The sequence below is a fragment of the Bubalus bubalis genome, chromosome 19 (assembly GCF_019923935.1).
Source record: "Bubalus bubalis isolate 160015118507 breed Murrah chromosome 19, NDDB_SH_1, whole genome shotgun sequence".
NCBI classification, from domain to species: Eukaryota; Metazoa; Chordata; class Mammalia; order Artiodactyla; family Bovidae; genus Bubalus; species Bubalus bubalis.
The window spans coordinates 2,873,401-2,900,522 of record NC_059175.1 but is presented as its reverse complement, the minus strand read 5'-3'; the positions used below and the strand labels follow the sequence as shown (position 1 = coordinate 2,900,522).

The window sequence follows — 27,122 nt, the reverse complement described above, 5'->3', positions numbered from 1 at the left end:
TTGTGACCGCAAGAATTAATACAATCCATGGAATTCTCCAGGCCAGAATACTGGAGTGGGTAGCCTTTCCATTTTCCAGGGGATCTTCCCAACCCAGGGATTGAACCCAGGTCTCCTGCATTGCAGGTGGATTCTTTATCAGCTGAGCCACAAGGGAAGCCTCTTATAATATGATGTACAAAAATAAATTGGATGGAACATAGACCTAAACATAAGAGCTAAAACTATAAAACTTTTAGAAGAAAACACAGAAAAAAACCTTTATGGCCTTGGGTTAATAAGCAAAGATTTCTTAGGATAGGACACAAAAGACATGATCTCTAACAGAAAAAAATAATTGGACTTCCTCAAAATTGAAAACTTTTACTCTTCAGAAGATACTGTTAAGAAAATAAAAAAGACAAGACAAAGTTGAAAAAATATTTGCAAAACATATATTTGAGAAAAGGTTTGTATCCACAATATATAACAAACACTTTCAAGATAAAATAACTCAGAAAAACTGAGTAGAAGATTGGAACAACTACTTTACCAAGAAAACAGATAAATGGCAAATAAGCATGAAAAGATGCTCAAATTAACATCCATTAGTGAGATGCAAAATAAAAACACAAAGAGAGTCCACTTCATGCCCATCAAAATGATTGATAATCAGGACTTCCTTGGCAGTCCAGTGGTTAAGAATCTGCCTTGCAATGCAGGGAACGTGGGTTCAATCCCTGGTTGGGGAACTGAGTTCCTACATGCCATGGAGCAACTAAGCCCAAGTGCCTCAACTACTTGAGACTGAGCAGGGAAACTACAATGAAGGATCTTGCATGACACAAAAATGATAGCTCCTGCATGCCGTGTCTAAGATCCAAAGCAGCCTCTGTCTCCTACTGCCAAAAGACTGAAAATAGCCAAGTGTTAGGGAAGGTAGAGGGCAACTGGAGCCCTTATACATTGCTGCAGGGAGCAAAATGGTACAGTCACTTTGGAATAGTTTGGTAGATTTCAACAATGTTAAATATACATCTAGCATACAACCCAGAAATTTCACTTTGGTATTTACTCAAGAGAAATATTTGTCCATAGAAAGACTTGTGCATGAATGTTCATAGTAGCATTATCAAAACAACCAAATAATGGAAAGAACCCAAATGTTATCAGTTGGTGAAAATATATTAACAAATTAACAAATGTGGTAATGTATACCATGGAATAATACTGAGCAACAGAAAGATAAAAACTGATTCGCAAAATAAGGCATTATGCTAAACGGAAGCAGCCAGACACAAAGGACTGTATGTTACATGATTCCACTTATATGAAATTCTGGAAAAGGCAAACTACAGTGAGAGAAAGTAGACAGTAGTTGCTTGGGTCTGGAACTAGGGGGAGGGATTGATTAGAAGGGGTCATAAGGGAGCTTTTGTGATGATGAAAACGTTCTGTATCTTGGCTGTGGTGGTTCATGACTATGTATATACATTTGTCAAGATGCACTGAACTGTTCATTTAAAATCAATAATTTTTACATTGTGTAAATTGTACTTTAATAAAGCTGATTAAAAATAAACTGTACATCAAAATATGAAAAAGGGTATTTTCTGTCTTTTAAGTAATAGTTACGATCTTTCACTTTGGTTAAACAGTCTTCCCCCTTTTGTAGGATGATCATCTCAAAAGCACCTCCTCGAAGAGACCACAACCAAGTTCTTCCTCTGAAAACAATGCTCTCTCTGATACTCACCAAGAGCAGTGAGTCCCTCTGAGATGGATGTGAGGACATACAGGAGTACAGGAGGATCTAAGCTGGTGATGAAGCTCATGTGGTCCTGGGTGAGACATTCCAAGAGTGGATAATACGACTGGCTCAGTTTCCGATATTGCTATAACAGAAATACTAAATGTCAAGCCACAGGGAAGCAAAAGACATGCTACAGTCAGTGAAAACTGACATGTATAAGACTGGAAATTGTGACCTTATTTACACATAAATATATAAATAAACACAAACATAAATATATATAAAATAATTAGGTTGGTGCAAACATAATTGCAGTTTCAGACTGTGAATTTTAAATAATTACGAAAATGAAAGTGTGAAACTGTTAGTCGCCCAATCGTGTCTGACTCTTTGTAATCCCGTGGACTGTAGTCCGCCAGGCTTCTCTGTCCATGGGATTCTCCAGGCAAGAATGCTGGAGTGGGTTGCCATGCCCTTCTCCAGGGCATCTTCCCGACCCAGGGATCGAACCCAGGTCTCCAGCATTGCCGGTAGATTCTTCACCATTTGAGCTAGCCAGGAAGCCTGGGTATAAATCATTAGAAAGATGGTAACAATAACCCTGTGTACGAGACAGCAAAAGAGACACTGATGTATAGATCAGTCTTATGGACTCTGTGGGAGAGGGAGAGGGTGGGAAGATTTGGGAGAATGGCATTGAAACATGTAAAATATCATGTATGAAACGAGTTGCCAGTCCAGGTTCGATGCACGATACTGGATGCTTGGGGCTAGTGCACTGGGATGACCCAGAGGGATGATATGGGGAGGGAGGAGGGAGGAGGGTTCAGGATGGGGAACACATGTATATCTGTGGCAGATTCATTTTGATATTTGGCAAAACTAATACAATTATGTAAAGTTTAAAAAAAAAAAAAAAGAACACACACAAAAAATAAACTAGGCTCAAATGCATTTTTAAAAATCAAAATAGGAACCATTACAATCAACACATTTTTGCCAATGAGAAATAAGTTTGTTTATTCCTGCAGCATAAAAATCCATGCTTTGGGATTCGACGAACTCATGAAAAGCATTTTCTGCTTCCTGCTGGTTGTGGAAGCATATTCCCTGAACAAAGTTGATATGCTTGAAGACGTGGTGGTCGGCTGGTGAGAGGTCAGGTGAATATGGCAGACGAGGCAAAACTTCACAGCCCAATTCATTCCATTTTTGAAGCATCGGTCGTGCGATATGCAGTCGGGCGTTGTAGAAAAGAATTGGGCCTTTTCTGTTAATCAATGCTGGCTGCAGGCTCTGCAGTTTTTGATGCATCTCTTCAATTTGCTGAGCATACTTCTCAGATGTAATGGTTTCACGGAGATTCAGAAAGCTGGAGTAAGATCAGACCAGCAGCGGACCATCAAACGGTGACCATGACCTTTTTTTGGGTTCAAGTTTGGCTTTGGGAAGTGCTTTAGAGCTTCTTCTTGGTCCAACCACTGAGCTGGCCATCTTTAATTGTATAAAATCCACTTTTCATCACAAGTCACAATCTGATTGAGAAATGGCTCGTTGTTGTTGTTGCGGAGAATAAGAGAAGACGCCACTTCAAAGCTACAGTTTTTAAAATTTTTGGTTAGCTTATGAAACACGTATTTATCAACCTTTTTCACCTTTCCAATTTGCTTCAAATGCCAAATGACTAGAATGGTCGACATTGAGTTCTTCAGCAACTTCTTGTGCAGTTGTAAGAGGACCAGTTTCAATGCCCGCTCTCCGTTGGTCATTGTCAACTTCCAATGGCCGGCTACTGTGCTCATTTTCAAGGCTCTCATCGTCTCCTTTGCAAAACTTCTTGAACCACTACTGCATTGTACTGTGTGCTGTGCCTAGTCACTCAGTGGTGTCTGACTCTGTGCAACTCCATGGATTGTAGCCTGTCAGGCTCCTCTGTCCATGGGGATTCTCTAGGCCAGAATACTGGAGTGTGTTGCCATGCCCTCCTCCAGGGGATCTTCCCAATCCAGGGATTGAACCCAGGTGTCCCACACTGCAGGTGGATTCTTTACTGTCTGAGCCACCAGGGAAGCCTGACTGCAATGTTCATTAGCAGTTTCTGGGCCAAATGTGTTGTTGATGTTACGAGCTTTCTCTGCCATTTTACAACACATTTAGAACTCAAATAAGAAAATTACTCGAATTTGCCTTTTAATATAATTTCCCTAGTCTAAAATAAATATAAAATAAACAGCAATAAGTCATTAGCAAAAAATATAAAGTGATAAATGTGTATTAAAACGATGTATAACATAACCACATTTATTTAAGAATGTATGGCAAATTCAAAGTGCAAATGGCAAAGTTCAACAGTGCAAAACCACAATTTCTTTTGCACCAACCTAACATGGAACAAATGACGTAATGATTCTCAATTCAGTATTTAAAGGAATTCTAATAAAAATACCTTGATCTCTAGAAGTCCTAATTTGAGGCTACAGTATAGCATAGTACGTAATTTCAATTTGCCTTATATGGTTAACAGTTAAGCGCAAGCAACACTGTTGTAGTACGGAGTTTAGAAGACTGAATTATTTTTCTGGGCTGGAATAATATAACACAGAACAGTGCTTAACAGGGGCTAGGGAACCTTTTTTTTTAACACAAAGAAATCTGCTGTTATAATAGGATTTGGTATCATCATCTGCTGTATTCACACAATGTCAACCCATATAACTAAATCATAACTGGGTAAATGGCTTAATATTTACCATACACAACAGGCAAAAGATAAGTACATGAGAAATACACCTGGAAAACCTCAAATTAAACTCAAACCAGTATCAAAGAAGCACAACACTCATAAGAGAAATAAACCATAGCAATATTTATTAAAGTGAGATTAAGACTACCTCCATAAAAATCACATGGGGGTGCTTGTTAAAAACGCAGTTTTCTGATCCCCAGTTCAGACTTAACAAATGAAAACCTCTGGAATGAGGTCCTGAAAAGGGCATTTTAGAAGTATCTTCTAAGGGAGTCTTCTGCATCCTCAATTTTGAAATTACTGAGGTAAAGGTTTGGTTGTCTACTAGAAAAAAGATCAGAGAAAATCCTGGAGCCATATCAGGTTTGTTTGTTTCTTTTTTTTTTTTGGTGGGCTTCAAGTGCTAAATGAAGAGTTCCCTCAATGAGGCTGTAGCACATGGCTGATCTGACTCAAGTCTCTACTCCACAATTTCTGTTGACAGGCAGCCTTCAATGAGCATTCCATTCTACTGCAAAAAGGCTGGACACCTTTGGCTCAAGATGTATTTTTTTGTTTGGTTTTTGGGTTTTTTGGGCCATGCTGTGTTGCTTACAGGATCTTAGTTCCCTGACTAGGGACTGAACCTGGGTCCTTGGCAGTAAAACTGCACAGTCTTAACCACTGAACTGCTAGGGAATTCCCAAGAGGTGGTTTTATGAAGACTAGCTTAGAAAGGTGGAAGAGGGTACCACTAGTCCATTAGAATGTCAAGAAGCATTTCTCGTACAGGCTGACTAATGCAGGCCCCTGGATCTTGTAGTCTTGGGCAGGTGGGAAAGCCTGAGCATAAGTTTGGCTGTGTTACTGAAGCAATTACTGCAACCACGCTGGGCATATATTAGCTTTTGTGTAATCAGGCAGAGAGATTTAAAAAAAAAAAAGTCTGATAACGACACAGCTCAGTGGAGGAGCCTGGAAATTTGAATTCCAGCAAGCACCCCAGGTGATTCTGACGGGCTTCAAAGTTTGAAAACTACTGACATAAATCACTAAAACTAGACAGTAGGGTAGAAAAGGGACCTAGAGATCACTTTGTTTAATTTACTCGTTTTAGAGGTGAGGAAATTGAAGCCTGGAGAAATAGAGAAGGTGATTTATTCAAGGTAAATGGCCAGTGAGTGGCAGAGTTGAGACTATATACCAGGTTGCTCAACTTCTAGTTCAGCACTCTGTCCACCATATCAGAATGTTAAGGGAAAGGAAAGCCAAACAGCATGGGAAGCAGACAGAGTAGAACTGAAGAAAGGAGAAGATCCTGAAGTCATCCTGCATTTCTGCCCCAGGACACACAGACCTTTTCTGAATTGTGAGCACAGTTGTAAGCAGTTAGTTGAAATTGCTAATTACACTTTCTGTAGACACAGAACTCGGAACACTCTGGATGACCAATTTGTCAGAAGATGCAGTTTTCAAAGCTACACATTTAATTATATAAAGACAGCCACTAAAGTTGTTCTAATTCTGTAAGCTAAATTAAATGCTGTCCTAAAACATAAAATGATCTAGTGCTGTTCTAACTTCTCGGGCTTCATTGTAACAATTCTAAGCCTGTGGTGGTGTGACTTCACATTTCATACAAAGACTCCCACGACACAGGATTGCTTACGAGCAAGTCGCTGTGGGACACCGACAGCAGCATTTTGACAAAGGCTTGGAGTACATTGTCAAAGTGGTTGTCCCCATACAACTTGAAGACGCCAAAGCTGACATAATTTCCACACAAGGCAGATTTGAGAGCTGAATAGCAGATGGAGATGCCCTTGAGTTTCATTGGATAAATCTGATCTTTTGAGAGGCTCCCAAGGGACAGGATCTGATTACCTGTTTCAGGGTAAAAGCAGAATGAGAAAGTGACATAAGTAGATGTAATTCAAAGCAGTTATGAGGCACATAATCAACGTTTTCACTTTACTGCTATTGTTCATTTTCCCCTACTGTTGTTCCAAGATTCACACCATCATATAATGAAAAATATAAATACATAAGGCAGTTTATATGGGAAGTACAAATGGCCCAGTGAAAATCAATCAAAGGTACTGGAGATTTGATATTTTTGTCTGCATGGTGATTACACGAATATATATGTAGATACATGAAAACTCATTGAGTTGTACTAAAGATTAGTTTATATACTTTAATATTTACATTATCTCTTCTTCAATAAGAAGTGAAAAAAGTAGGAATAAATAACCAACTAAGTCAAGAAAAGATAACTTAGATACATAAGTTACTCTAAATTGTGGGGTGAATTTTCTCATTTTCACCTTTTTCACATGAACTTGATATTGAGCTACTTCACTTTTTGGAGGATCACAGGTTTGGTACATGAAGTAAATGAAATAAGACACACAAGTTCTTGGCATAGTACACAATAAATGTTACTTCCCTTTTCTCCTTAGATCCTTTTTCAGAAGCCCTAAAGAGGTGGTCATTTAAAAACCGTACTCAAATTCTATGTTTGACCATCAAAAACAAAGTAATGTTTATATAATCACCTTACAGTTTTTTTCTAGTTAGCATTTACAACCAACAATTTCTTTCTGAAATGTGCGCTAGTAAGGCATATTACTAGACAATATCCAAGAATGCTTTGTAAAAAATTATAAAGTCATATATGTTTCTTAGCTCTGCTTTTTCCTGTTCAAGTAAGTAACACTTCTAAAATTGAAACTAAATTCAATTTACAAAATTTAGAGGCATACTGTTGTGGTTCTGTACTGTGTCTATTGGGCTAAATAAGAATTAAGTTTCCCAGAACTCATTTCCTTGTACAGTTGTGGCCTAGAATTGAGCAAAAGAGAAATCTATATGAGATTTGGAAGATGAAAGTGAAGTAGCAGCTAGGACTTTCTGAAGGTTGTTGTGATTAGAGGCTGTGAGGAAAAGATGTAGAAATACCTTTGGGTTTGAGTTTGTCCTTGCTTTTCCCTGCTCTGTGTGAAGAACTGCAAGCCCTGCTGACCAATGACCCCAAGCCTACCAAGGGCTTGGCAGCAAACGTGCAGAGCGGCAGCCACACAGAGGCCACAGCCTTCCATTGCGTCCGTACCACTATACCAGTCCCCCTCACTCCACTGTCTTTCAGGGTCTCACCCTAGCAGCTGGGTGTCTCCAGCTTTTAGATATCCTTGCCAGGTCCAACTTGTCCATCATGCCATTATTTCAGGAGGCCTGATTAGTGATTTTTCTCCTGAACTTCCAACTCCCCCCTTGGAGGTCCATTTTGCCATCTTTGCCCAAGATAGTACAACGTCTAATTCCTAAAATAAACTCCCTATTCCATCAGTGTCACAGTGTCTGCTTTTCCCTGTTTGAATCTCGACTAATACGAATATTATGAAAACTATATGCTTACTAAGAGGTTAAGAAGGATCAATCATTCTAGCAGAGTAAGAAACAGGACCAGGCCAAGGTGAAGGTTTCCTGCCCTTTATCTGGCCTTTCTGAAACAGTTTCATACACTTTTTTTTCCTTTTTCTTTCTATGAATCCTTAGAAGTCCAGTGGCTTTGCTTATAATTTATACATTTGAATGACACCACCACTGTGTTGGCTGAAGCATATCTTGGAATTTACTCCATACCACATTTTGTACCCTCTCTCATGATCTCATCCTAAGTTCTCTTAGAAAGATATGGTAAGTTTTAACTCAATATGATAGTATTTCCTTAATAGCTACTGGTGGGAGAATAGATTTGTAAACAAATAATTTCATATAATGTGACAAACACTATCAGAGACATATGTCAAGATTTTATGGGAAAGGAAGAGACTGGCTTTGCTTGGACAGGACAGCAGGGTGGGTAAGGCTTCACAGAACAGGTTGCTTCTCAATGACCAATCACAACCTCTCAGATGGACTTGAGGGAGAGAAGAGTATTGCAGAGATTATGTGCATGGGCATGAAGGCCTTTAAAAGCAGGGAGCTGCAGGAGAGGGCAGTTCTCAACCACTGGTTTACTACCTTCACCTCCAATTCAATCTAAATCAAGATACACATTCCCTGTCCCCTTCCGTTTCCCAGGAAAGAAAAGCACTGCTTGCATGTGATGGAAAGAGCTGGGTAATCTGGTGGTAGTGGTGGCGGTTTACACATTTCGAGTTAAGGAGGCTAGGGCCAAACAGAGAGAAGCAGGTCATCTTCTGGGGACTTCCTATGCTGAGGTCCTTATGGGGAAAGTAAAGATCCTATTTTCTTCAGCACAAGATGGAATAGGCAGACTAAGAACTGTGTTGGGAGAAAATTTTTGATTCTAAAAGACTGGATAACCTATAATCAAGAAGGATTAGTTATTTAGAATCACAACTTTTATCTTGTATTAAAGTTGCAATCTGGCATACATGTCTTTTGGACTATTTCAGACACACCTGTGTGAATTAAAACAGTAACTAGCATACCATTATGAGCTTGAAAAAGTAGAATGAGTAATACTTTTGAAAGAGGAAACTATATTTCATCATGCTCCAGTGGTTCTGCATTCCATGGTGGCTATAAATGACTATGGAAGAGAAGGCATGTCCACATCATTTATTCACCCCATCAGCGTTATTCAGTTTATATTATTCAACAATCCTTACTGAAATTGGAGTCCATGCCCTCAAAAAGCTTAAAATCTAGCAGTTAGACTCACACTGCTCTAAACAAAAGTGATCACGTTCAGATTTTGTTTTAATGTTCCTCTATAGGTATGACAAACCTCTTTGCCTTCCCTATTCCACCCCACCCCTATAAAGTCCCATCTCCTTCCTTTCTAAGAGGGAGGTCTTTATTGCACGGATGGACTGCTGGGTGACGAAGGCAGCCACTGAAGCCAGTAACAGTCGCCACTTGTAAAAAAGAAATGATACACTTTCTGTAATGAAATTAGAGACTTCCAAAGTTTAGAATCAAAAGGGAAATCTTTAACTGTTTCCCACTGACCATATCCGTCGTAACTGGGCGCAGTTACAATAACAGCACTTATAACTCACAAGGCTCTTATGTGGCGTGAAGGAGACAGCACATATGAAGTGCTTACCCCAGTAACCGGCACAGTGCTCGTGTAAACTATGGCCATACACAGTAGTAAGGGCTCTTTTCTCTCTCCAGTCTACTAGCCTATTAGGTCAGACATGGGGAGCTAAGGCCTGAAAAAGAGGAGGCAGTAAAGCTGAGTGTGTCTGGTGTAGAATAATGTCACTTTCTTCTAATACATAATTCAAAGTAAGGACAATGCTATGTATTTGACCACGTTCCCTCTATTCCTTCAAAAGAGAACTGGCTGTAGGGTATCACAGTGTGGATCTTTGGCCCACACTCTACCATTTCTCTGTGCCCTCAGAAGAACACATTGTAAAACACTATTCATTTGACTGCATCAGGTCTTGGCTGTGGGACACGCACGGCAGCTCTTCATTGTGTCATCAGGCTTCTCTCTAGTTACGGCTTGCAGGCTCAATAGTAGCAGCACAGGCTCAGGAGTTGTGGTGCGGGCTCAGGAGTTGCGGTGCGAGCTCAGGAGTTGCGGTGCGGGCTCTCTAGTTGCGGTGCGGGCTCTCTAGTTGCGGTGCGGGCTCTCTAGTTGCGGTGCAGGCTCAGGAGCTGCGGTGCGGGCTCTGTAGTTGCAGTGCAGGCTCAGGAGCTGTGGTGGGGGCTCTCTAGTTGCGATGCAGGCTCAGGAGTTGTGGTGCGGGCTCAGGAGTTGTGGCGCAGGCTCTCTAGTTGTGGTGTGGGCTCAGTAGTTGTGGTGCGGGATCAGTAGTTGTGGCGTGGGCTCTCTAGTTGTGGTGTGGGCTCAGGAGTTGTGGCATGGGCTCTCTAGTTGTGGTGTGGGCTCAGGAGTTGTGGTGCGGGATCAGTAGTTGTGGCGTGGGCTCTCTAGTTGATGTGTGGGCTCCGGAGTTGCGGTGCGGGCTCAGGAGTCACGGTGCGGGCTCAGGAGTTGTGGTGCGGGCTCAGGAGTTGTGGTGCGGGCTCTCTAGTTGATGTGTGGGCTCTCTAGTTGCGGTGCGGGCTCAGTAGTTGTGGTGTGGGCTCAGTGGTAGAGGCATATGGGCTTAGTTGCCCTGTGGCATGTGGGATCTTAGTTCCCCAATCGGAGATCAAATCTGCATCCCCTGTGTTGGAAGGCAGATTCTTAACCACTGGACTACTAGGGAAGTCCCAATAATAGTTTTAAAAAAAAGGTGCAAGGGCTAAGATATATGGTAGTTGTATCTTATACCAGGAAGAACTAACAGTATGAACAATGTTACTTCCTGGTTTATAAAGCAATCTGTTACATTGATTTACTTTTTATTTTTCCCTTTTAATCTCTAAAATTTTAAAGTTAATTTGATACTTAGCTGACAGCTCTATAGGTTGAATGTCTTCATTTAGCATCAGAACAGTTATGGGAGCAAGCTTGCTGACATTATTTCAGGTTGCTCAACCCACTCTGTCTCTGCAAACCAGCCAAACCCCCTGGATGTAAGTGGTTTGAGACAGAAACGAAGCTGTGGATATGGAAAGGAATATAATATTTCCCTTTCAGGTTGAAAAAGATTAAAACAATGCAGCATTGATAAGCATGTGGGAAATTAAGAAAATTGTTGGGAATGTGAATTAGTATAACCATTTGTAGAGGGCAATTTGGTTAAATTTATTAAAACTGTGTAAATCCACTTTTGGGAATACATTCCAAAACGAATGTTCACTACCATATCTCACCATCTCCTAGCATTTGCACTTATGCACAGTCTCTGTGAAAGCCAGCTTCTCAATCTGTTGAACTAGCTCCCCTCTCCTTTTATGGGCTTAAGAACAAAGCACAGCAATTCCCCCTTTCTCTCCTATGCAGTCTTTCTTTTTTGAAACAAAACCTTCTCTTGGCCCTAATTCCCTGCTTGATATTACTTCCTGTTGTTAATGAAACTCCTTAAAAGAATTGTTATCTTCTTAAAAGAACTGTGTCTTCAGTTTTCCTCTTTTACACCTACTCCGCTAAAAGTGCTCTTTTCAAGGTTCCTAATAACCTTTTCCCTAAATGTAATGGTCAACTCTTAGTCCTCACCTTCTTCGATTCACTGGCAGCTTTTGACACAGCTGACTAGACACACTCTCTCCTGATTATTCTCTTACTTCAGTACCTGCTCATTCTCTCCTTTGCTGGTTCCTCCTCTTCTCCTTTTCCTCCTAACACAGAATACTCTAAAACTTAAACCTAAATCTTTTATATTTAAATCCACACCCCATACCCTGGCGAACCTCTCTTGTTCTGTAGCTTTAAATACCACCTAAAGAGTTAATGGCTCCCATATTTGTTTTTCTAGACCAGACCTCTTCTGAACCTCAGACTTGTATATCCGACTCTGTATTCAACACTTCCACCTGAATGTCTAAATCAACATTTCAAGCTCAATGAAGTCAAAAGGGAACTTCTGATTTCCCCCTTGTACCCAGTTTCAGCCTTTACTCTCTCAGTTAATGGTAACTTCATCCTTCCAGTTGTTTATGACAAAATCCCTTGTCATAAACATATTATGACAAAAATATCCAATCCATCAAGAAATTTGGTTTTACTTTCAGATATATACAGAATCCAACCACTTTTCGCTACTCCCACTGCTATCACCGTGGTCAAAGCTAATATAAAATCATGTCAGCCCTCTGCTCAAAACATTCTAAAGTCCTTCTCTTTCACTTGGATTTAAAGTCCTGATAATGTCTACAGGATATGGCATTACATGACATTGCTTTTGTTATTACTCTGTCTTGTTCACTCTGTTCCAGCTACCGATATTCTTACTGTTATTCAGACATACCAGATACACTTCTGCCTCAGGACCCTAAAACTTGGTGTTCCTTCAGCCTAGAACACTCTTCCCTGAGATATCTGCATAATTAACCCCCTCACTGACTGCAAGTCTTGGCTCAAATGTCATTTTTTCAAATGATGCCTATTTTGATCACTGTACTTAATACTGCAACATGTTTCCCAATCCCTAGGACTTCTAACACTTTCTTTGCTGCTTCTTTTTTTTTTTTTTCCATAGCACTTACTACTTTCTGACATACTAAATATTTTTTTTTTTCAGTTTTGCTCACTGATATATCCAGAGTCTCAACCATACCTGCTACTCTCAATACATATACTTACTGAATAGTGCTGCTCACGAAGCTGAAGGTACACAGTTGCTTGCTCAAACAGTGCATGATAGTGAAAGATTGCATGTTTATAAAAATTACATTTACCAAAAGGTGAGTAGTTAAATAAATTATAGTATGACCATAAGATGGAATACTTTGCAGCTATTTTAAAAGATAAGGCAGAAAAAATAATGGAAAACTGAAGGAAAAAAGAGATATGGTAGATTTTATATATATGTTAGTATGAAGTAATGGCCATCATATAAGTAAAAAATAGCAAATTACAGATTAGCAAGTATACTATAATAGCACTTCTGGAATAATACATGTATATGTACACATAAAAAAGTATGAAAGACCGCACACTAAATTGTTAAAAGATTTTGAGTGATAAGATAATCAGGAATTTTCACTTTCTACTTCATACAGCAATTCTGAGATCCTTCATTTTAGTAAGAGACTATTTTAATATTTTATATTTATATGCGTTTATAAAAGCTATCACCTGCTTGAAATGCCCTCCTCAAACTTCTGGGCACTATTCCTATTTCCTTGTCTGGCCCCTCAGTTTGAGTTAGAAACTTCTGGGCTCCCACAGCACTCTGTATGCTTCTTAAGCATGAAAGGGAGCACAGTCCGTTATAATCCTTTATGGACTTGACTGAATCCACTGTTGGACTCAACTAGGAGAAGAATCAGTAAGAGTCTTTTTTGTGTATCTCTTCCTCTCTAATTCTCACAATATCAAACATATAGTAAACGCTTGATAAACATTAGCAGCATGGCTGAAAGATCTATTGAACTCTAAGCACTTGTTTGGAGAGCACCCTTACTTATTTAACAACTTGCTTAGCATTTTTTGCTTGTGTGCTTCTGCTGCTGCTGCTGCTGCTGCTAAGTCGCTTCAGTCCAACTCTGTGCGACCCCAGAGACGGCAGCCCACCAGGCTCCCCTGTCCCTGGGATTCTTCAGGCAAGAACACTGGAGTGGGTTGCCATTTCCTTCTCCAATGCATGAAAGTGAAAAGTGAAAGTGAAGTCGCTCAGTCGTGCCCGACTCTTCGCGACCCCATGGACTGCAGCCTACCAGGCTCCTCCGTCCATGGGATTTTCCAGGCAAGAGTACTGGAGTAGGTTGCCATTGCCTTCTCCTTGCTTGTATCCAGGAGTGGCCAAGTCCAACACACGTGGATTCACTGTGAAATGTACTCCTCAAGGCCTGGCACCCTCAGGGTACTGATCATTCCATCTCCTTCATAAAACTTTGGTGAGCTTATTACTCTACTACTCTGTTGTTCTATGTCCCTGACCATGATTCGAGAGAATGTAAGGTTATATCCATGTTCCTGGATTATCTGTTTTTCAGAACTGTTATTTCCTGGTAACATTTTATCAAGTCTCTAATTATTTCAAGGCCAATACATCCTTCAGCTAAATTTTTATAATCATTTAAACATAAATATTGGAGAAGGCAATGGCAAACCACTCCAGTACTCTTGCCTGGCAAATCCCATGGACGGAGGAGCCTGGTAGGCTGCAGTCCACGGGGTCACGAAGAGTCGGGCACGACTGAGCGACTTCACTTTCACTTTTCACTTTCATGCATTGGAGAAGGAAATGGCAGCCCACTCCAGTGTTCTTGCCTGGAGAATCCCAGGGATGGGGGAGCCTGGTGGGTTGCCGTCTCTGGGGTCGCACGGAGTTGGACACAACTGAAGTGACTTAGCAGCAGCAGCAAACATAAATATAAGTCATAACCCTTCTAGTAGTACATACCAGTAATTTTCAAGCTCTTTTTATCAAAAAGTATCTTTAAGCAGGTGACCCCTATTGCAAATAAGTCTAGTGTAACAGTAAATAGCTGCAGTTCTGGTTGAAGTGGCAGTAGAGTCCTCTCCTCCTCCACCTCTGCAGGTCTCTGTGTATTATCATAGATCTATAGGGCTCTGAAGAACCCAGTTGGAAAACCACTGGTCTGTTTTCTAGGTCACAGCAAATGACAGTGGCTTGTATATCACTTTGCAAATTCAATTTAAGCATAGTATTAAGTCATACCTTAAATGTACCTGCAACATATATTGCTCAAAGAACCCTGATGTAAATTCTTAGGTATAGTGAATAATTATAGCTGTTCTATCCATTTTTTGTTTAGATTTTTTACACATTGAGCTTTCTTAAATCAGGTACTTAAGGAAGGAATGGAGAAAGCAATGGCAACCCACTCCAGTACTCTTGCCTGGAAAAATCCCATGGGCGGAGGAGCCTGGTAGGCTGCAGTCCATGGGGTCGAGAAGAGTCGGACACAACTGAGCAACTTCACTTTTCACTTTCATGCATTGGAGAAGGAAATGGCAACCCACTCCAGTGTTCTTGCCTGGAGAATCCCAGGGACGGGGGAGCCTGGTGGGCTGCCGTCTGTGGGGTCACACAGAGTCGGACACGACTGAAGCGATTTAGCAGCAGCAGCAGCAGCAAGGAAAGAATAAGAGCAGTTTCATTCTTGCCAGTCTTATAAAGACAATCACTATTTTTCCCTTCTGTGTACTCTTCAACCAATAGATGTCACTAAAGATACCATTACCCAGAGGCAAAGGGAAGAAAAGATCGGACAAATGGAAATTGAGCATAAAAAACACCCAGTTCTTAAAACGGAGAAGTAGGTTTCCAAAGTAATAACATTTATTACACCGCATGCAACATTTTAACCAAAAATTTAAGAAAGAAATTTCTTTTATTAAGTTGCTCGGGCTGAATGGATCATAGCACTAAATTTTGAAATACATGTTCTTGAAGCAATTTAAAACTCATTAGAAATAATAGGCTTGGGCTAGTAGAAAATGTGGTAAAATCTAATCCTCATCCAAATGTTACCTGGGCTGCACAAACAGGAAATTGTTTTGTGCTACTGTGGCTAACCTCATTGCTGACCCTGAGCTGTAACGGCAAGAGCAGCTGAGAGCTGAAGCAAAATTAAAAACTTACATCAAAGTATATCATGACAGAATGTAGATAAATAAAACAGCATATCGAAAGTATTATTTTTCTGCCAGTCTCATTGAGCAGCGAGGTGGAGGTATTCCACAAAATAGGTAACAAATCAGGCGCATTTGGAAATGAGTCCTTCCCCCTCTGCACTGCCTCAATCACCAACGGCACAAACACTGCCCGCGGCAGGTGAGCAGAGGAGAAACCCAGTGAGGATGGGGCAGGAGGGATCCCAGAGTGTTCTGGCCTCTTTCCTCCATAGGTTTTCCCTTCCTTCACCTTGGCTTCACCAGAAAATAAGTAATGCTGGCTCTTCTGCACCCTTCTAGCCATTTCCCCCCACTTCACCTTCCAGACTCCTGGATGGCAGCCATAGGATCTCCCTTCAATGAGCATATCAGAATCTCCAGAGGTAAAAGCATGAGTAATAAAACATTACACAAGACGAAGACAGACAAAATCAGCTTGGCTGATCGGGGCCGGCATGTGGAATCAGTGAAAGCTGAAAAAGATTTTTCTGCTACTCTGTGTAATAAAGTGCCTGGGTCAAAGTCACTGGTAACAAAGTTGAAGGTCATTTTTCTATTGAGCCTTCATTTCCTTTACATTTTAGGATAAAAATCACCATACTTTAAAGAACAGCACTTCATCAAAAATACCCTAGGTACAATCTTCATGTGGCAACTCCCAAGTAGCAGAAAGGAATATGGAAAGACTACTGTCTGAAGTTACACAGACTTGGAATGAAATTCCCATTTGACTATTTGCTAACTATGTATTATTTGGCAAATCTTTAACCTCTATGAGCTCCAATTTCTTCATAACAGTAAGCACAGTAGTTAACTTATCTAAGGCCTTTCCATGCACCATGTAACTGAATCCTCATAAGCACCTTATAGACTTCCCTGGTGGAGCAGACAGTAACGAATCCACCTGCAACACAGGAGACCAGCATTTGATCCCTGGAACGGGAAGACCCCCTGGAGAAGGGAATGGGCAACCCAGTCCAGTATTCTTGCCTGGAGAATTCAATGGACAGAGGAGCCTGGCAAGCCCCAGTCCATGGGGTCACAAAGAGTCGAACGTGACTGACTAACGTAACAATCCTAACTAGACAGAGAGGTCAGAAGGTGTTCATTATTTCTAATTTTATATACGAGAAAACTAGGACAAAGAGTATCTTAGCTGCAGTGTCTTAGCTGAAGGTCATGGAATTATACGTGTTGGTACTATAACTGGTACTCAGATCTTTTAATCTCCCCAAACTGTGTTTTTTCTAAGATATCATGCTTTTGGAAAAAGGTCCAGGCGCGTATCTTTGTATGATAAGACACTAAAAGGAATTAGATATATCCTGAAAACACAACAGAAGCTTTAGAAAATTCTGTAGAATCTGTTTCTAGGTATTCAAAAAGAAGTATGAGAAGCACAGGCAACTTCTGAGGCCAAACATACAGTTGGCTGTTGATTTGGGAAAGGAAGAACAGACAGGCAAAAAAGAAGAGGACAAAGAAAAGGAGGACCCAGGAAAACATCTCTCAAGGAGAAGAATACTGCAAGGAGTCCAGCCTGTAGTCAGTTTTCAGTCCGTGTGTGGAACGCTAACTGAAGATTCTTATCTATTGTGGCATTTCCCGCTACATAAAGGCCTCAGAGAGTTGAGAATTCCATTGATGGAGCTGTCAGAGTTGGGAAGCAGAAAAATAATTACCAATTTTTTTTTTACTATAATTGAATAGGACAATCATTTCTGTAGAAGCCTGATTCTAAGGGTATAGTGCCCTCAAATTCCCTATAATAAAATATTTACTGCTCTTTACCAGGATATTTCCCCCAAATTCAGTGTCAGTGACACACTGGTCTAAGCATTCCTTGACCCAATATACTGAACTCCCTAATCTAAATTTTAGCAATTTTCAATATGCTGTAACTTTTCAATATCCTACTTCAATATTATATTTATAGTGTATTCCCTTTGCTTATGACACTAAAGTTTTAGCTAAAAGAAATTCATCAGGTTTGTCAGGCAAGATCTGTAGTCAAAGGCATACTGCTTATTTTTCCTGATGTCAATATGATAGCTACCCAGCTTTTTGCACCCCTGTTATCTACTTCACAAATTCATACAGATATGAAGTTTCAAAAGAACAAAATAACTAACATCTTTCTTTCCTCCAAAGAGATAAAAGTTATATTGCAGAGACAAATATGGAAAAGGATACTCACCATAAGTGCAAATCATTTTACTAGCTTCTCTGAAGAGAAGAATCCCATTAGGAGATGATACATCAAAATTCAAACGCTGGGATCTGAGAAATACAGCAAAAATTTAGACTACATGTACAGATAAAGAAACAAAATATAGGATTAAAATACCCAGAATTCTTATGTATTAGAAGTAGCAACAGTACAATCACCCTCTCTTAAAAGCATCATTCCATCAAACAAGTGGGGACACAGTGCACGTGCTGGTTTTTACTAAAGATACTAGGGCAACACAGTCATTCTCATTTATCTGCTCATTCAAATACTTCATCATTTATCTGTCAAAACGCTATCCTGACAGCCTACATTACAGACCTCTTAGCCCCCTTTCCCTTCATGCAAATGTCTGATAGATAATAATAATAAAAAAAAAACCAAGTATGTAAGTTTATATAGATACTTGTATAGATATTTACATTTGAGATCTCCTGTAGTGCCTCATATACATCTTTAAAACAATGACAATATAACAGGAAATCTAAGTACCTTTAGTACTGCTCATATTCATAATGGATCATCTGATACTTCAAGCATATTTCAAACACATTAAATTACATACGGGGCTACAGTTTCCACTGCACATAGCTCAAGTAAAGAGAAACAAATCCCAGAAGTTCTAAATGAGAACAATTTTACTTCCCTAGTTTCTGACAGGTGGGGGGACAGTCTGAAAAGGGCAAAGGACTGATATGCCATCCTGGCATAATATTTGCTTTTTAAACATCACTTTGACTTTAGTTGGCTCTAATCTGCCTTGCTGCTCTGCTTTCAACAAATAACCATATATTTCTAAAGGGATCAGTAAAAATATGAAACGCATCATAGCAAAGAAACACCAGGAAGCAAAGATACTTTGCTAAGGAACAGAATACATTGCTGGTTCTCTCTGTGTTTTCAAAATGCTTTAGAATTAAGTGCAGTTATAACTTATTACAAGTGCTATTAGAAACATTTGATGGCTGACATACAATTCCGATTAAAGAAATGTATGTACACAATTCACATTAGGTTTCAGAGAAATATAAACAAGATAACATCTTCTGATATTATAGATTTTTGCCAAGTAGTTCTGAGAACAATTGTGCTAGATATGAATTATCCATCTATGGCAGATATAAAATATATAATGTAATTATTTTTTTCCTTTAGTATTAAATGTTTTATCAGTAATGTACTATTAATTATCTTGCTGAAAAACAGTAATAAAAACTAAATTTCTAATATAAAATATATAGCTACCCTTCCTTTAGTCTTTAAGGTACCTAGAGAACAGTTTTTAAAAACCCTAACAGCTTTCAAAAGAATAATACTCACATTTATTTATTTGCCAGGTCTTTTTCCACCTCTGGTTTTAAAATTTTTAAATTATTGCTGTGAAATACTCAGCACCAGAGATTAAATTAGAGATGCAATCCATACTCCTTCCCTGTCTGGATATCTCCCTTCCAACACGCAGTTTACAAAGAGGAACTGATGAAACAGGATCGCTACGTGACAGGTAATCTGGTGCTAAGCCATATTCATAACGACACACTTAAAGTGGCAAAACCAATTAGCTTATTGCAGTGTTTCTCTTTTAGGTACACCTTTGTTAATATTTATATGAGGAGAACCTAAATCTCTGCTTCTCTGTGCAAATCATAAGATTAACCAGGCTATTCCTGAGAAGTGTTGTAGTTGCTATTCAAATAAAAATTGTGAGTGCATAAATCAACCACATACGTGCATTTTGGCACAAAGGAAGAAGGATATCTTAAAAGTCAAAGCAGGGACAATCCCCAGGGCTTTTTGAGACAAACTGTATGTCCATGAATTGCCCTTGGTGCCTCATCCACAAAATAAAGCATCTCAACTCAGAGACCTCTCAGCTCCTTTTCTCCTCTACAGAAAGCAGTGAAACGGTTAAAACCACCTTTCCTCCATTTCATGCTTTAGAACCTTTTAAATAATGATGGCTGTGGTCTTCCAACTTTTTCCCCAGTTGCCAGAGTCCCCATATACACCTAATTCTTTCTCCCCAAAGGTTTCAACCTTGTATCTCTAATTCTATTGACTTCACTGATCATCTTAAGTTTTGGTTCCTGGGTTCTTGCTAAGCCTTAAATACACACACACTAGGCAGGAAAGTCTGATCTCTGATGTGTGCTACCAAGTAGTAGATTACTTTTCCACTTGCCTAACACACCTCTTACCTGTTTTGCATCAGTTCTGCCATAAGTTTTAAGATGGGAGTTGTACATGCTGGCTCTCCATACCACTGCTCAATAGCCCTCTGAAGAATAGGCAGATATGTTGGGTACCTGTTATGAAGCTTGTTAAAGAATTTAAGGGTCAAAAGAAATACTGTTCCTGAAAATTGGTGCCTCTGAAAAAGAAAAAAAAAAGGAATCCACATTTCTTCTATGTGTAGCATACTTATGAAGTACCATGTAAGCAACGTATGATATTTACAGCATTATACTTAATATTGTAGGAAAGGAAAATAAATTTAGTTCATGAAGGTAAAAACATTTGAATTGCTATTATCCGAGTTTCTTCCACATCAAATTACTGAAGAAAAAAATAGTGTTTATTATATAACTTTTATCAATAAAATACATAAAATTAGAAAGTGAAAGTGTTAGTAGCTCATTCATACATGACTTTTTGTGACCCCAAGGACTGTAGTCAGCCAGGCTCCTCTGTCCATGGAATTCTCCAGGCAACAATACTGGAGTGGGTTGTTATTCCCTACTCCAGGGATCTTCCCAATCCAGGGATGGAACCTGGGTCTCCCACATTGCAGGCAGATTCTTTACCACTGTGCCAGAAGGGCACTGTAAATAGTAAACCCCATGTATTTCTCTCTCAGCTTAGAAATTATCTACATACATTCTTTTCCTTTTAAAAAAATTGTTAACTTAATCAGCTGTTTAGTTTCACTGTAGCCCCAAGGAACATTCGGGATGATAGCTTGAAGAAAAGCTTTCAGTTCAGTTCAGTCACTCAGTCATGTCCAGTTCTTTGCAATCCCATGGACTGTAGCACGCCAGGCCTGCCTGTCCATCAGCAACTCCTGGTGCCTACTCAAACTCATGTCCATTGAGTCAGTGATGCCGTCCAACCATCTCATCCTCTGTCAGCCCCTTGTCCTCCCGCCTTCAATCTTTCCCAGCATCAGGGTCTTTTCAAATGAGTCAGTTCTTTGCATCAGGTGGCCAAAGTATTGGCATTGAGCTTCCGCATCAGTCCTTCCAATGAATATTCAGGACTGATCTCCTTTAGGATGGACTGGTTGGATCTCCCTGCAGTCCAAGGGACTCTCAAGAGTCTTCTCCAACACCACAGTTCAAAAGCATCAATTCTTTAGTGCTCAGCTTTCTTTATAGTCCAACTCTCACATCCATACATGACCACTGGAAAAACCATAGCTTTGACTAGATGTGCCTTTCTTGGTAAAGTAATGTCTCTGCTTTTTAATATGCTGTCTAGGTTGGTCATAATTTTTCTTTCAAGGAGCAAGCGTCTTTTAATTTCATGGCTGCAGTTACCATCTGCAGTGATTTTGAAGATCAAAAAATAAAGTCTGTCACTGTTTTCATTGTTTTCCCATATATTTGCCATGACGTAATGCGACCAGATGCAGTGATCTTAAGTTTTCTGAATGTTGACTTTTAAGTGAACTTTTTCACTCTCCTCTTTCACTTTCATCAAGAGGCTCTTTAGTTCTTCTTCGCTTTCTGTCGTAAGGGTGGTGTCATCTGCGTATCTGAGGTTACTGATATTTCTCCCGGCAATCTTGATTCCAGCTTGTGCTTCATCCAGCCCAACATTTCTCATGATGTGCTCTGCATTTAAGTTAAATAAGCAGGGTGACAATATACAGCCTTGATGTACTCCTTTCCCTCTTTGAAACCAGTCTGTTGTTCCATGACTAGTTCTAACTGTTGCTTCTTGACCTGCATACACATTTCTCAGGAGGCAGGTCAGGTGATCTGATATTCCCATCTCTTTAAGAATTTTCCACAGTTTGTTGTTGGCATAGTCAATAAAACAGAAGTAGATGTTTTTCTGGAGCTCTCTTGCTTTTTCCATGATCCAGTGGATGTTGGCAATTTGATCTCTGGTTCCTCTGCCTTTTCTAAAACCAGCTTGAACATTTAGAAGTTCATGGTTCATGTACTGTTGAAAGAAAAGCTTTGGGTAGCTTTAATCTACTCTAGGTCAGTTTGCTAAAAGTAGGCCCATGTACACTAAAGGAGAAATTGTCAAACATCCTCATCAATAGTGAGTGCATGCCTTGCATGCCTCTGATAAGTTCATGCCTGAGACCACCAGATCCTGGAAAACTCTGACTCAGCTCCACTGGTCCTTTACCCACAACTGGCCTCCTCTTTACCAAATGCACACAGAATATAAAATTAAGCCCTAAAACTTCAGCAGAAAAAACCCTTCATATGCTACTAGCTTCATTTTTCTTTTCCTATCCCTAACGCTGTCTCTTTCTGATGTTTTCTAATATACTTGTCTTTGTTTCAGATGAAAGTGCTGAACTGAATCACTTCATGTTGTTCCTTTCCTGTGTGTTACAGGTAGTGACCTCCATGGTGAGGAAGATCACGATTTTCTTCCCTGCTCTTGGAATAAATTTCAAGTTCCTTGGCATGGCAAACAAGGTCCTTATCTGGTCCCTGCCTACCTGTGGTCTCATCTCTTAGTGCTCCTGCCCTTTTCTATGGTTCAGCCATTCTTAATTCTCAGCAAATCCACTGATGCAGACTCTCCCTTGCCTTCATTCCTCTATATGCTGTTTTTTCTGCCTAATACATTCCAAACTGTATTTCAATATCTAGCTCAAGTTTTACTTCCCCTGGGATGGTGAAATTTTCTTTTTTTTTTTTTTTTTGTCAAAGGGCATCAATCTCTTCCTCATCTAAGTTCACTCGAGCACTTTGACCACCACTCTTATAACAAACTGTATTACGGTTGACTGCTTGTATTACATGGAACAACAGACTGGTTCCAAATAGGAAAAGGAGTACGTCAAGGCTGTATATTGTTACCCTGCTTATTTAACTTATATGCAGAGTACATCATGAGGAACGCTGGGCTGGAAGAAGCACAGCTGGAATCAAGATTGCCGGGAGAAATATCAGTAACTTCAGATATGCAGATGACACCACCCTTATGGCAGAAAATGAAGAGGAACTAAAAAGCCTCTTGATGAAAGTGAAAGCGGAGAGTGAAAAAGTTGGCTTAAAGCTCAACATTCAGAAAACGAAGATCACGGCATCTGGTCCCATCACTTCATGGCAAATAGATGGGGAAACAGTGGAAACAGTGTCAGACTTTATTTTTTGGGGCTCCCAAATCACTGCAGATGGTGACTGCAGCCATGAAATTAAAAGATGCTTACTCCTTGGAAGCAAAGTTATGACCAACCTAGATAGCATATTGAAAAGCAGAGACAATAGGCTATGGTTTTTCCAGTGGTCATGTATGGATGTGAGAGTTGGACTATGAAGAAAGCTGAGCGCCAAAGAATTGATGCTTCTGAACTGTGGTGTTGGAGAAGACTCTTGAGAGTCCCTTGGACTGCAAGGAGATCCAGCCAGTCCATTCTGAAGGAGATCAGCCCTGGGATTTCTTTGGAAGGAATGATGCTAAAGCTGAAACTCCAGTACTTTGGCCACCTCATGTGAAGAGCTGACTCATTGGAAAAGACTCTGATGCTGGGAGGGATTGGGGGCAGGAGGAGAAGGGGACGACAGAGGATGAGATGGCTGGATGGCATCACTGACTCGATGGATGTGAGTCTGAGTGAACTCCGGGAGTTGGTGATGGACAGGGAGGCCTGGCGTGCTGTGATTCATGGGGTCACAAGGAGTCGGACACGACTGAGCGACTGAACTGAACTGAACTGATTACCCATCTGTTCCATTAGACAGTGAATTTCTAAAGAGCAAAGACCTGTGTTTGCCCAGTATGTTCCTGCTGATGGCTGTCTGTCCGTCATATTTCATTAGAGATGTCAATTATTCCAAGAAGCCTCCATGACACCACCCTAACCCCTCCCACCTAAGAGTGTCTCCTGTACATGGCTCTGGTGCCCTAGTACCCTTTGTGCCAGTACTATCTCAGTGCCTCATCTCTCCTATCATATGCTTTTTGAGAGCAGTGCATAGGCAGTTATTGCACGCATGCACCTGGCAGAAAATGGATTTCAAAAAACATTTGTTGTTATAAATATGAGGTGTAGCGTACTTGATTAGACCTACCTATTCGATTCTTTTAAGCTGTGCATTTCACAGCTTAAGGAAATACTTCACATAACATTCAATGAAAATAAGCCCTCAAATACCTTAAGAGTGTCATGCTCCCTAAAAATGCAAAAAGCAATACTTTTGACCCCCTAGATATACCATATTAAGGCTGTATTTGAATATATAGAAACAATTTACTTAAGTATTTATTGAAGGCCTAGTCTATAAATGTCTTATGACTGTTAGACTCTCTAGAGACATCAATGAACCAAACATTAAAACAATTCCTGCCCTCATGGAATTTATATTCTAGTAAGATAGAAAATTAAACATATATATGACACATTAAAAAGTACTACAAAGAAAATAAGGCAGAGATGGGAGATGATAAGTGTGTGTGTGTCCGAGATTTCAGTTGGATGAAAATGAAAAATACAGAATCAGTAAACTTGATTATTAACTCTATTTTGGCTATTGTCAGACAACTTAGTTTTATTTTTTCTATGGATTAGAAATCTGTTGCCTTTTTTTTTTTTTTAACAGATGGTAAATGCTATGTGCTGTGTACTGTGCTAGGGGCCAGGGATCCAGAGATAGTAATACATGGCTTTTATTCCTTTGAATCCACGCTTCAGTATGGGTGGTAAACACGTAATAGGAGTGCTCTGAGTACCAAGATTCTGAAGCAGTGTTGGTGGAGTACAAATGAGAAAATATTCCACCAAGAGAGCTGAGCACAAACTCAGTGCTCATGAGTGGGAAGGACCTGGAGCCCCATCAGGAGACTGAAAAGGCCCAAATCTCAGAATCTAAGACTATCATAAGCACCAGAAGTCCCTTTGCAAAGCATTCTTAAGACATTAGGGCCATCATATTTTTCAGAGCACACTGTATTCACTATGGGATCAGGCCTGGGGATATGAGAGGATGTTCCCTTTTCTGTGTGGAATGAGAGTGGGGCCAATTCTAATATGCTTCTGACAGAGGTGACTGCCACAGAGAAAATGAGTGATTACTGGAAGGCGGAGCTGAGGTCTACCAAGCAGGGAGGTTAAAGGGCTTCAGAGTGAGGGTCCCAGACTCAGATTATAGGGTGAGAATCAGAACCCACTCGAGGTGATTAATTTTCCAGTGGCCTTGTGAGAACTACATATATATGGATAGGAGGAAGACAGTGGGGAGCCCTTTGGTAGAAGTGGCACTGATCTAATTGCTTTCACCTAGAAAGATCTGTTCAATGAATTCTGAAGGTCAACACCAGATAAATAAAAAAGATTAATGATTTGTTATTGCCTTATAAGATGTTAAACATGAAAAACTGAAAAGCATGAGGTTTGCTTATTGACGACACCCATCCATCCATCCATCCAACCATTCAATAGTTACTATGTGCTGGACCCCAAGAAAGTATAAATTAGTAAAAATGTAATTCTTTTTCTCTGAGATTTCACAGTAGAGAAGGCATTCTAGTATACTAGAAGGCAACAAAAGAGCTTTTGTTAAAACTTTTAGGAGATAAGCGTGTGAGGAGGTGGTTCCAGAACAGAAATAGGCTGTCAGTTCAGAGCTTATTGTTAAAGTATTCCCTGAATGTGAACCAACTATATCTTTGTTCATGGAGGGAAGCCTTCTGGCAGATGCCTATCTATCTTTCAACAGCTAGCTCAACTTTTACCTCCCTGGGGAACCTACTTCTTGCCCCAAACACCAACCTCTTTTTCTTCAAAGTTCATATGGTCCTTGGCATGTGTCTTTGTTACAATACATTGATGGTTTTTTAGTTATTTATTACAGCTATTTATTACACTAGATTATGAGCTTCTAATGAGCAATCCACTTTACTCATTCTTATAAAAAGCAAACATTTTATTAATTTCTCATGCTTAGCACAATGTACTAAAAAAATCCTGCAGAATAGCACATTTTCAGGATTACTTTCTTCCCTACTTCAGTTTGTCCAACACACTGCTAACTATTTTCTTCTTGAAATACAATTCTGCTAGTCAATCAAAACTATTAATTACTTTATACCATCTATGGAGTAAGTTTTTCAGTTCCTTAGCCTGATAGTCAAGGGTCCCAGACAACCTGTGTCCAACCATAAAATAAGTCCTATCTTTGACAAAACATCTTTTCCACTACTCTCCTTCCTAAGTCTGTACTTAGACCAACAAAAAACCTCTTGCTTCACAATTCCAATAGTCCAATCCTACTTATTTGCTAAGATTCAGAGAAATATCTTCACCTTTACAGAGCCTTTCTTGATGCCCCAGATAAATGCAATCACTTTATTTATATCTTTTTTATAAACTTTTTTATAACCCTTACCATCTTCTATATTTTATTACAGTCATTTAGATAGTTACCTAACTGACTCTATTAAACCATAAGCTCATTTTGGGGTAGGAGCTAAGAAAAATCTACATCCCTCATGAATTTTAGCATAGTTAGAGAAATATGCTGGATAGGCGAGCAAATTGGATTCCTTTGTCTCATTCCGTATTAGGGAAAGGAGCTCACAGCAGTGGTGGAGTGTATTCACTTTGTGTCAGACACTGTACTAAGCCCATATATGCACATGTATATATATATATATATATATGCATATAAATGTGTGTGTGTGTGTGTGTGTATATATATATATATATATATTAGTTCACTCACTTCTTATAACATACCTGAGAGATAAATATTGTTAGCCCTGTTTTATGGAGCAGAAAACTGTGATTCTGAGACATTAAGTAATTTACCCCAAACCCCACAGGTTGTTAAGTGGTAAAATCAGGACTGGAACTGTTCTATTTCTAAGTTGTTTTCTCCCCTCCTTACAAATCTCATGGTCTTGACTTATCTTTGTATAATACGTTTATGCATATTAATCAACAGCACTGATTGCATGACTGAAAACAGTGTACTCAAAAGATCAGAATTATGACAATTAAAAGAATGAGTGTGAGGAAATCGCATCATACACATTCCTTCATTTTTTTTTTTTCAATTTCCTG

The 27,122-nt window shown here is 39.7% G+C and overlaps 1 protein-coding gene across 6 annotated transcripts in view; it reads right to left on the bottom strand.

Annotated features, from left to right (window-relative positions):
* The window catches only part of RANBP17 (RAN binding protein 17), a 362,482-nt gene that overhangs the window by 46,965 nt on the left and 288,395 nt on the right, over positions 1–27,122 (bottom strand). For all 6 annotated transcript variants that reach the window (XM_025270839.3, XM_044932591.2, XM_044932590.2 and 3 more), the window contains 4 exons: positions 20,068–20,175; positions 17,837–17,919; positions 6,127–6,341; positions 1,736–1,874 (listed from right to left, as the gene is read on the bottom strand). In XM_025270839.3, coding sequence (XP_025126624.1) covers positions 1,736–1,874; positions 6,127–6,341; positions 17,837–17,919; positions 20,068–20,175 — 545 coding nt within the window. The remainder of the gene's footprint in view (positions 1–1,735; positions 1,875–6,126; positions 6,342–17,836; positions 17,920–20,067; positions 20,176–27,122) is intronic.